At 32.4% G+C, this 12,834-nt stretch overlaps 1 protein-coding gene across 1 annotated transcript in view; it reads right to left on the reverse strand.

Moving 5' to 3' along the window:
* LOC132740145 (uncharacterized) overlaps positions 1 to 12,834 on the reverse strand; it is a 40,605-nt gene that overhangs the window by 25,380 nt on the left and 2,391 nt on the right. Inside the window, exons 2-5 of the mRNA XM_060727998.1 lie at positions 12,492 to 12,725; positions 10,849 to 10,988; positions 9,896 to 10,028; positions 8,545 to 8,775 (exon numbers count right to left, since the gene is read on the reverse strand). Coding sequence (XP_060583981.1) covers positions 8,545 to 8,775; positions 9,896 to 10,028; positions 10,849 to 10,988; positions 12,492 to 12,615 — 628 coding nt within the window. The 5' untranslated portion in view covers positions 12,616 to 12,725. The remainder of the gene's footprint in view (positions 1 to 8,544; positions 8,776 to 9,895; positions 10,029 to 10,848; positions 10,989 to 12,491; positions 12,726 to 12,834) is intronic.

Raw genomic sequence — 12,834 nt, forward strand, 5'->3', positions numbered from 1 at the left:
AATATTAAGAAAGTGAAAAGTTGAATGTTTTAAAAAATTTAAGAAATTAACTGAAAATTAGCAAGGTACCTAACTTCCTTGAATTTTCCTGGGTTAGAAAGTCCCTCTAGATAGAGAATTTACAGATTTTGATATATTTTAAAGACATTTGTTGTTAATATGCAGCCAATATGTTACATTATTAGATCTGAAATCTACGTTACCGAATATACAGTGTCATTACCAAAATAAATGCCATCCTGTTATATCATAACATAGCAGTTCCTTCAGTTTAAAGCTGACACTGTGAACAAGAACCTGGGTCGTATTCATAAAGCATCTTAGTGAATAATTTCAACTTAGTGAAAAAAGACATTTTTTTGACAAGTTGAATTTAAAAAATCTAACGTGTGTACAAAATTAGTTTGAAAATATGCAAGAAAATGTCCTAATTAATAAAAACACATTAAAAATGTTGTGGATGGTCACAGGTATTGGAAATAAGCCATGTCAAAATTTAAGAACTTTTCAAGAGGATGAAATATTTTAATAAGAAGTTTTTTATGGCCCAAGCACTTTGAACAATGTTGAACAACTGTTCTATTTTATAATTATTTTGTTGATGAAAAAAAAAATTCTAAAACCATTGATTTGGAAATGTGCAACTTGTCATTGTCAGCTGGAAATATAATTTGACCTACAGAGTTTCATTAATTAATATATATAAAAATTGGTTAAATCGTTTTGTATATTTTCTCCATGAGTGCAAATGGAAATTTTAAAACAAAGGGACGTAACTTGGTAAACTGAATCCGAACCGCAATACGGACTTTACCGAGAATAGAACTGTAGCGCCACCTGTTAGCATAATTTAGGTGTCACATATTATTACACCAGATGTCGCGTTGTATTATGCTTGCTGCATTCGGCTTTCGGCTATGCGCATTCTACCTTATGACATTCGTCATTCAAGCTGAGTAAATAGACCCAAATACATCAGTTGCAGGTTAATGTATTGAATTAATATACCAGATCAACAAATGAATAATAATTGATCGTTAAATAACGACATCAACATAAAATTAAGCAAGTCGCACACAGCAGAAAGCATAATGTGCATGTAAGAAAGCAACATGTAAAAGTCAGAATGCAAGATGTATATGTCAGAATGCATAATGTACAAGTTAGAAAGCACGATGCACAAGTTAGAAAGCACGATGTAACGTAAGAAAGCAAGATGTAATTTTGGCATAAATCACCCTCCATACATTCGGCACGATATGATCAGTGTTGTGTTGACGTGCCGTAAAAATCCAAACAACAAACAAACAAAAGTAAAATTTACATCCAAGGTCGACATTCAAACAAGAGGTAGAAAACTAATGTTGTGCTGAATCTTTGATAAATGTCTAGCCAGATTCACATCCTAGCTCATTTAAACGGCGACCAAACGAATATGGAGCAAAATGCTTTTCGCAATGGCTAGCCAGCTTCACATCCAAACTCCACTTTCAAGAAAGAGACAAACGAATGTAAATGTGAATGTTGCACGCTTAACATCCCAGCTCGACAGTGATTACTCAAATGTCCAGCTGAATGTTTACTGTCGATCTTTGTGCCAACTTCGTGGACTTGCAATATACTTTATGTGTATATATATTTGCAGACTTTAACTTACGCGATCTTTGCATTGACATTTGATTTGCGAATTCATGTTTAACGCGAAATCTCTACACCACTAATTTCTAAATAGTCATATTTTCTCGCTTCTATAGAATAATGTATCGTATATCAGTGTGTTATACGAGGGCTGTTCAAAAAGTTGGTGGACAGCAGCTCTAATGTTCAAATTTTTTAATTTCCTAACACGATTTTACTAGAGACAAATAATGTAACAGATCTTTAATATACAGTGAAACAATCAACGCAGTATGTTTACAAATTACATTACATTTTCTGTAAAAATAATAAATAATAAGGGGTACGCAATCCAGCGCACAATAATGGTAAAACAAAATGACGTTCGTGACTTAAAAAGTCACCAGCGTCATTGCTTCTGAAAGTAGATTGTCGCGTGTTCAATGTCTCCGGATCATATAACCGTAACCATTTTTCTGTGTGTTATGAAAAGCGAGAAAGGAAACGGTCGTTTTCGGTCCATGTAAGGGCCTTGAGAGCCGACCAGTTTGCGCTCTTTATTGCATGTTTTTTAGTAATCTCGACACTTAACGGCCACTGTTATCAAGTTAATTAATTTTTCATTTGGTGGATTATAATATATATTTAAGACGACAATCGTTTGATTCTTAAACAGTATGATTCTCAACAGAAAAGAAAAATATTCTATCAACCAACAATTATTATCTGCGGATAAATCACCGGTTTAAATTTACTATCAAACAAATCAGGGGAAAAACACGTAATACATCTGATAGTAATAATTTATTGACAGATGTTCAATTTGGATTCCGTAAAGGAAGAAGTACAATAGATTGTATTTTTGTTTTTAATTCTATGATAAACAAAGTATTACACAATGAAAAAAGAAACTGTTTTTAGCTTTTATTGATTTTAAAAAGGCGTTTGATGTTGTTTACAGGGACGGTGTTTGGTATAAACTTATAACAAATGGAGCTTCTTCAAAAATAGTTAACATGTTACGAATTATGTATGACAACGTTAGATCATGTATAAGGGTGAATGGTTCTTTGACAGATGATTTCCAAAATTTTATGGGCGTGAAACAAGGAGAGCCATAGTCTCCTCTTATGTTTTTATTTTTCATAAATGATATTTATAATTGTATGTTGACTCAATCTGATGATATTTTCAGTCTAGATGAAATACAGATGTTTATGTTATTATTTGCTGACGACACTGTTTTATTTTCATATATTGTTGAAGGTCTACATAATTTGTTAAGTAACATGAACATGTATTGTAAAGCATGGAATATTACTGTTAATACTGATAAAACTGTAGTCATGGTTTGTAAATCTGGAAACAGAACTCAAGATTATGATATATTCTATGATAGTGACAAACTAGAAGTTGTGAGAACTTTTACATACTTAGGTGTGACGCTTTCTTCTAATGGTCGTTTTTATCAAGCACAAAAATCGCTTGCTAATCAAGCTTTAAAAGCTTTGTTTTCTTAAAATGCATTATTTGATAAAGTTAATTTTGAGATACCAGATAAATGAAAATTATTTGATACCATGACATTACCTATATTAAATTATGGATCAGAAATATGGGTGCTACATAAAGCCCCTGACATTGAAAGAGTACATTTGAAATTTTTGAAACAGTTGTTAGGTGTAAGGCAACAAACTTTAAATACAACAGTGTATGGAGAATTAGGAAGATTTCCATTAATTGTATATAGAAAGATAAGGATATTGAAATTTTGGTACAGAATTCTTAAGAATAACGACAAACTTATTTATAGAATTTATAGTATGAGAAATGATAATGATGTTTTATTAAACAAGTGGTCCAGTGATGTACGAGATTTGTTGAATGAGTTAGGTTTTCCGTTTTTATGGAATAATCAAAATATTACAAATGATCAACTAAATATTTTAATGGCACGAATAAAAGATCAATACTTACAACAATGGCAAAGTGAAATCAACAGTTTACCTAAATTAGAAACTTATTGCATATTTAAAAATGAAGATATTGCGGCAAAATATTTGTTGTGTGTTAGTAATTTAAATTATCGTACTACTTTATGTCGATTTAGATGTTCTGCTCACAAATTACTGATAGAGGAAGGTAGACACAGGAATATTCCAAGATCTGAACGAATCTGTTTACGTTGTAACATGAATGTTGTTGAAAATGAGTATCATTTTCTATTAGTGTGTCCCTTTTATAGAGAAATAAGATATCGTTGCCTTCCTAATTATTACTGTTCTTGGCCTAGTATCCAGAAATTTAGAAATATTATGACATCTAGCCAAAAAAGTATTATAAATAAACTGGCAAAGTATTTATACCTAGCTACATGTAAACGACATACGTATAATCAATAAATCTGACTGTTTAAATACATAAATATTTTTTGAGGTTTGTGTGTGTGTTTGTTTTGGTTATTCTCATTGTTACCAAATGTATTTTATTTTTGTTGTTTGTTTGTTTGTTTTCTTGTCATATTACATGCACATTATATCATATGTATGGCAATGAACATATTGTATGTTTATGCTGAATAAACTCTTGAAACTCTTGATATATTGACTGACTGTATTTTAACAATTTTACAAGTGTTTTTTTTTTAAACAGGACCTGTGCTTTAGATATACACATGTAATTGTAATACTTAGAAAATATTGAGAAAATACTTTGTGCTGAAAAAATCTTAGTCCAAAACTACTACTGTTTTATTATTCATTCAGATGTAGAATACACTTTATTAAAAAAAGCCTAGAGAATTGTTTTTATTTAAATATTTAAGTATCTTTGATGCAATTTACACTATGGATTTATTTTTTAACATATATTAAGAAGAAACATTGAACTAAGAATGCTTGCTATCTAAATTTGAATATACATGTAAATTGTATATGATCATTTAATTCAAAATTATATGAAACAGTTCACATAGGCATTTACTTGCTGTTTTGTTTTAGAATACACTTTTTGTATGAAAAAAGACAACAAAACCAAAACAAAAAACAACAAATAGCTGGTACTTATTCAATACTCCCAAGTTTGTTTGGAAATTTGGTATGCTTCACTCTGTAATGTTTGTGTATGTAATAAACTCATACATTGAGTCGAGGCTCTTAATCATATTGTGGCATAAAGGTTTATAATATAAATAACCTGTATCCCTGATACTTTCTCATAAATAAATTAATTAAATATAAAGTCCCTCTACCCTTCAGCGATTTTACACAACATACCATCTGATAATGGTCAATATCTTTATCAACTTTATTCTAAACAATACTATTTTACATTCTATTTACCCTTGATATTAAATACGATTGTATTGCACTTCTAATTATTAGGCCATAATTTATTTCCATAGCTTTTATAATGAACTATGAAATATGTTCTTGAAGGTCACAGTACACACCCCAGGAGAGATGTTTCCTCAGAAAACAAAGCAAATGACTAAAACAGACATGGTAAAACAAAATTACAGTTGAAATTATAAGAATAATTTTGAAAGAAAGTCATGGTTAAAAAAGTCTCTTTGTACGTTGCACCATAATAATAATAGTCAGTTAAGTTACCTATACAGCTAATAGAAAACAGCTCAGCAAATAATTTGTTTTTGTTTGTTTGTTTGTTTGGGTTTTACGTCAGATCGACACAGTATAAGTAATATCGTGATGTTCCAGCTTTACTGGTAGATGAAGACCTCAGGTGCCCATCTGTGTAATATTTCAGGCACGAACGAGCACGCGAGTAGAACCACCGATGTTTCGTAAGATAGCTGGATACCTTCCTCACATGAAAGAATCCAAAGACCCTGTCTAGATTCGAACCCACAGGGTTGAGGGGCAAGTGGTTTGAAGTCAATGACCTTAACTACTCGGCGACGGACGCCCCAATTTGTTTTTAAACAATGCATTAAGTAGAAAAATTAATACATGTATTCATTAATTATCAGCAATCGATATGTGCATTTATAACACTAGTACAAAATTAAAGCATTTAAATTACGATTATCATTTAGTATTCATTTAATGTTAAACTATTGATGTCTTATTTGATTCGTGTGAAAGAGCTTCAAATGGGATCTAAATCAAAATCGCAGGGACAAGTTGAGAAGCAAAGGCTTCGTTCAGTACCTAGAGACGCAGATATTTAATTTGGCAATAATAATTGTAAAAACTGGCTGCACCTCAGTGAAAGATACACAAATTTGTCATGATAAATTTTTACTGAAAAAAAAACAGTTTTAGCATTTGGGAATTTTTCTTCTAATGAAAGGATGCCAGCAGTTTTATTCATTTACTAATTTCAATGACTTCGATTTTATTAATGCATCATCAAAAGTGTAAGATTGTAACAAAATGAAAAGAAATAGTAATCCATTTAAGACAAAGTGAAAATTGGTTCTAGTTATCCCCATCTTCAGTGATAGTGATCCTTGTTACTTCTGTGATATTTCAACTCACCTAAGTCACATTGTGAACTATTGTGATTGTATAATGTCTGTTATTTGTACCCCCGAATCCTGTCAGTATTTGCTTTAAAAAGACATTTTCCCCTTAAACATTTCTTATTTTTAAAGACACAGCAACAAATGCTCAAAATTTCTGACCAACAATGAAACAGTCATTTGCGCCAAATCTGCATTAGGCTGTTTTTTCATCCCTTAAGCAAGAAGAACACCTGTATTATTGCCCTGTAAAATTTTGCACCTGTATTTTTGATCTGAAAAATTATACACGTGTATTTTTAGACCTGTACAATTTTACATCTGTATTTTTAAGAGCTGTAAAACAATACAACTGTATTTTAGACCCGTAGAAAAAATACGGTTAATTTACATATTTCGTTCACAGTACAGATGTAAAACATGTGTATTTTTGAGAAAAAAAAACAGGTGTAATATGCTGAAAGTTTATAAAAACTGAAGAAAAATAGAACTGTCATTTTTAACAGAACAACAGGTGTAGTTTAGGCAAAAATACAGGAGTAAAATTTTGTAAAGGTCTATTCAATGGCGTTTTGTTTGACACAAGGTATTGAAAATAAATGAGGACTTCCACGATGATTTCAGTATAAATTATTTTAAACGAATGAAGGCTGTTTGCGAAAAAATCAGTGCATTGTATTTTAATTCGTAACATGGTCTGCATTCGACCGTATTTTACACCATTCTAACATGTTGTAAAAGTAATAACCCTTATCTTTTAAATCTGAACGGTCTATGCGAATGTAGGATTGTCGGCAGTCATCTTCAAAAATTCAAAATAGCACGAATATTTGTATAAACCTCTAAATTGAACCTGTCCTCGAAATTTTGCTTCCGCGAATTCAAATACGCGTACAGTTATTGTACTGATCACTCAGGTGAAGCTTCATTTTATCAAAGCAGAAGTTTCACCTGTGAAAGCGATAGTTATATTTATTATTGCTATGACAGCAATTTTGTGCAGCGGAGCGGAACGTGCCCGTGTTATGCCCAGATAGGTACGTAGTAATGTCGAAGTCCCACCAGCTGTTTGATCCGTGAAAGCTGTACTAGATTTTTCTATTTATAGCTGTTTGGAGGGGGGGGGGGCATTTTGTGTGGTTAAGCTGAACTTGCTAGCGATATAGACAACTATGAATTGTAAAGATAACGCCTGTAAAGTTCCGTTCAAAGTTTTTGGGAGACAAACTTATATATTAGGTCGTCTTTATTGTAGCAGCAGATGCAGCAACAGCTTGTTTTCGTACATATTTTATTTTTGTTTTTCATACATATTTTTAGCCCATTAAAACATCCGTTACATCTATTATGTATCACTTAAACCGACCCCATGAGAATAACGCCGACCGTTGGTAAAATCTTCGCCCTGCTGATGATACGCAGATAATGATATTCCTGTCTTATGCCCCGCAACAGCGCAAACGTCAAAACACGAGTCCTTTTAAACCCGCACTCCCCCGGGACGAGGGAGGTGGTTCAAAAATAGAAATGACTGTTGTATTACAATAATGCACAATAAAAGATCTAAATAGGTCCTTAAACGTGGATCAATTGTTAACCAAGTCCAGATAAACTTATATGCCAGGTGTGCCGGCTGAAGGTCGGGGTCACACCTACAGGTCAAAGTTTTTGAGACTTGGATTTCGGATCGATCTTCATCTCCTAAACCCAGGAAGGATTTTCATGCACCTTCGGTCAAATGTTTACCACATCAAGACCATATGCAAAACATTCCTTGGGGTTACCGCGGACTAAATATATATAATAACAAAAAAATTTGATACATCAAAGCATAAAAGTGTGTATTTGCAAATTGCGTTTACAAATGAGGTATTGTATTTACAAATAAGGAAGTGTTTGAAAACGTGTTTGACAATTTGCGTAACTATCCAAACTCTACTTTGCAAATGGTGTCATGTTTACAAATGGCGTAACTATCCAAACTCCAATTTTTAATTACGGGGTTTTATGAGATGTAACGGGTGTTTTGATTGGCTGAAAAATATGTACGAATGTACGAAAAACTAAAATAAACTATGTATGCAAAACTATAAAAATATTAATTCAAAACTAATAAACAAATATGTAGGAAAAACTGAAATAAAATATATATGCAAAACTTAAATAAAGTATGAATGCAAGATTGAGGGTTCAATAAAACTTGTCTTATTTCGGAAAAGAAAACTTAGAAATGCTAGTTATGAGCTTAAAATCACAAACAAACAACAAAAACTAAAACCTTGTCAGACTGCATGAATATGCGTTTCTTTAGCTTGACTATAAAGATAATGATGCCAATTTGAAAGTGTTAGTTCTTATTAACTTCTTATCCTTGAAAACCTAGAGCTATAAGAAATGTTAGTAAGTATCATGCAACTATTAACTGATGGAAAACTACTTACGTCTGGTGACGGTCAGAGTAAATCTGCAGCTTGCATTGTTAAAATCATAATCCCAAATATTATAGTAAACGATATGTTTTCCAATGGAGAATATGGCACTATTATTGTAGTTCGAGTCAACCGCTGCAATAGCGACGTTATCTTCAAATGCTGGTTGCCGCCAATACATTGAATCACTTTCATTCAATTCCATGTCTCCAGGACAATGCATGATAACCGGCACCTGTTTATCTGAATGTAAAATGAATCCTATGATTCTACTTCGCCATTCATGTTAAAAATTCGATAGAAAATTGTGATTACCTATGGTAAACTTCAAATGAAAATTATCATTTTCCATGTTCAAATCCAAAAGGACAATGTCATATTATTAACATCTTTATAGGGGAAAACCCAAAAGGACAATAATAAGTCCCACAGTACATACTATTAGGATCTATCATATACCATGGTAAAATTCAACAGAACATAAGTCCTACAGTAAAAACCAATAAAACAATGCCATATCCTATGGTAGCATCCGAAAGGACAATATGATATTCAATTGTAGCATTCAATTGGACACAAGCATGGCCAATGGTCCAAATGGTACAATCTGATAAAATGTCCCATGATAAAACCCACTTAGACTCTGTCATATCAAATTAAGTTTCCAAAAGTAAAACTAAGAATGCCATGTACAAATCGATGGTAAAATCTACTTAGACTATGACATATCCAAAGGTAAAGTCCCGATGACCAAACAATCTATACCAGGATAAATCTCATTTGCAAATATTATTTTCAATAGTAAAATTCAACAAGAAACCGCAAAATGTTAAAATTCAAACATTTTTGTCCTTTTTTAATTATAATTATGCTTATTTAGAATACCTACATATTTTCGAAAACAGCTGAATATATAACGGTAGTCAATATTTACTCGCCAAGAGTGGCGGCGTGGCCGAGTGGTTAACGCGTCGGACTAGTAATCTAAGGATTGCTAACCGCGTGGGTTCAAACCCTGTCAGGGGCAAGCCGTTGTTTCCTTGAGCAAGAAACTTTACATTGATTGCTTAGTACTGGTTCGTTCCAGGAACGGATTTGAGAATGTTTCTATAAGCTTATAGCTTCCAACACAATCGAACTAAAATGGATTTATATAAACTAAACTTATATTTACTGCTATGAATGAGTATCAATATTTATCAGACAGTACAGACAGACCATGGTTCATGATTTCGAAATCAGAAAATTTCTCGTAAAGGTACTTGAAATGCTTTAAGACCTAAAAATACATAAAACATAATCATGTGAAACTTCACAAATTTGACATTACGCTTCAGTATGAAAATGGCAGTAAAATTCGTACCGGAAACGGTTACATTGAATTCGCATGTTTCCTTGACTCCCACATCATCAACGGCCCATGCAATAACAGTTGTTTCCATTGTATGGGGATGAAAACAGTGACAATGACGTACCGATGCAGGTTCGTAGTTTACCTGTTTTTAAAAAAATTATAACGGTTTGTTCTCATATAATAATATATTAAATCATATATCATAGCAGAACATCATATCCCAATATCATATTATATCTTATCTTGTATCATAACATATTATTAAATCATATTCTTATATCATATCATATCACATCTAATATTTTATCATATCCTAATATAATAAAATATCCGATCTTAAATCATATCTTAATATCATTTTCCTATATCATAATATCATACCATATCTCATCTAATAAACGTATCATATCACATCATAATTTTGTTGTATTATTTCAATAACGAATAATTTCAGCCAGAAATAAAATCTGAGTTAGTATAATTAAACACATGTTTTTGTTTTGTTTGTTTTTAATGGCTACTTTACAATAAATTGGCCTGGTTATGTGTACAACACTGTACTTTATCATTATTATTTTACAGGGAACTCATAAATATCCAATGTTTAATTATTGTGTACCCTGATCAATTTTAAACGATTTACAGCTAATTTTTTAAAATGATTTCGATATGGTATAGTTCATATTTTATCAAGATTTAGTGGTTTCAATATCAAATAGTCAGGATAAGCTGAAAATAGTGTCAAGTTCGACCAAACTGCTTGGATGTGCCGGCTAGCCTGACTCTTTACTGGCAGAATAGAAGCTAGTTTTCAAATAACTACAACAACACATTAAATCTATATATTTTATCTTTTGCCATTGTATCAGTTGTAGTTTATTTTAAGTAAAAAACTTACAATTATTTTGTATGGAAGGCTATTTGAAAATTTTCACCCGTTTGTAACAAGAAATTGAGCTCACCTTAAGTTTCTTTCCTTCGTTATCGTAAGCTTGGATAGCAGTAGCGTCTTCACTCAGTTTTGCTTCATCATTATTCAGAGCTGTATTCAAGGATAAAACTTGAATGGGACAGTTCAATATCTTCGGAGGCTTTAGCGTTTCTATCAAAACAAAATAGATCACAAAAATAAATTAAATTTGAGTCGTTGCCTCTAATTGATATAGAACCAAATTACGATAAATTTATTAATCGTACAGCTTCTACATAAAATTTAGCCGCACAGACAATATAATAAGACACATTAAGAAATGGAACTAAATTCAAATAAATGAAATTATAATGATACTGATGATAATAATGACATCTGAAATGAAAATGACGATATCAACAGGGTCGATAATGATAATGATTGCGATAATACTGACGATATCAACGTTGACGATAATGATAATTGCAATTATACTGACGATATAAACGAGGACAATGATGAAGATTGTAATAATGTCAACAATGATGTCAATGACGATGATTGCGATAATAATGTTAATGTCAGCCATGATGTCAATGATGATGATTGCGATAATAATGATAAATTCAGCAATGATATCCAAGATGATGATTGCAATAATTATAATAATGTCAGCGATGATGTCAATGATAATGATTGCGATAATTGTAATGTCAGCGATGATGTCCATGATGATGATTGTGATAATCATGAAAATGTCATTAATAATGTCAATGATGATGATTGCGATAAAAATTATAATTTTAGCGATAATGTCAATGAAGATGATTGCAACAGTGATGATGAAGACGACAACAACCGTGATGATTTGACGACGACAGTGGTGATTATGACAACGACATTGAGGATGAGGTTGACGACAGTAATGTTGATGACGACAGCAGGGATGGATGTGACAAGAACAGTGGTGATTATGACAACGACATTGATGTTGATGACAACGACATTGATGATGATTACGACGACGACGACAGTGATGATGATGATGATGATGATGATAATAATAATAATGACAGTGATGATTACGACGAGGACAGTGATGATGATGACAACGACAGTAATGATTATGACGACAAAAGTGATGACTATGACAACGACATTGACGATGATAACGACGACTGTGATGACGAAAACAACAACAGTGAAGATGATGATAATGATGATGATGACAACAACAGTGATGATGCTGACGACAACAATGATAATTATGACGACAACAGTCAGTAATGATTATGAAATGGCCAGTGATGATGATAACAACAACAGTGATGACGATCATGTCAATAATGATAGTTATGACGACGACAGTGATGATGATGACGATGATGATGATGATGATGACAACCACAGTGATGATCATGATGATGACGAGAACATTGATGGTGTTGATGACGACGACAGTGATGATGATGATGATGATGATGATGATGATGATGATGATGATGATGATGACGACAACAGTGATGATGATGATGTCAACAACAGTGATGATGATGATGATGATGATGATTATGATGACGACAGTGATGATGTAGAAGACAACAGTGATGATGATGACGATAACAGTGATGTTGACAACGACTTTGAATATGAAAATAAAAAATCTGCTACCGCTGATAATGGGTAAATTCTTACCTTTAGTGACAGTAATATTAAACTTGCATACAGCGGTGTTATACTGGTAGTCCCACACTTTATAATAAACAGTATGATTGCCCGCAGGTGGTACCTGACCGCTTTCATAACCAAGACGGGACATGTCCAATACTCCCACGTTATCATAATAAGTAGGCTCTTGCCAAGTAACCTTCTCGTTTATAGAGACATAAATATGGCTTGGGCAAGAGGTGAAAGCAGGTTTGTAGATATCTGAAAAAAATGCACAACAAAGTAAATGCGCGTATTTTTTGTTGTTGTTTTGTTTTAGTTGTATTTATTTAGATTGCATTGCCATATGGCGCCTTTTCAGCTTTTCTAG

This window comes from Ruditapes philippinarum, unplaced genomic scaffold (assembly GCF_026571515.1).
Source record: "Ruditapes philippinarum isolate M1 unplaced genomic scaffold, ASM2657151v2 ctg2496_1_1_1_1, whole genome shotgun sequence".
NCBI classification, from domain to species: domain Eukaryota; kingdom Metazoa; phylum Mollusca; class Bivalvia; order Venerida; family Veneridae; genus Ruditapes; species Ruditapes philippinarum.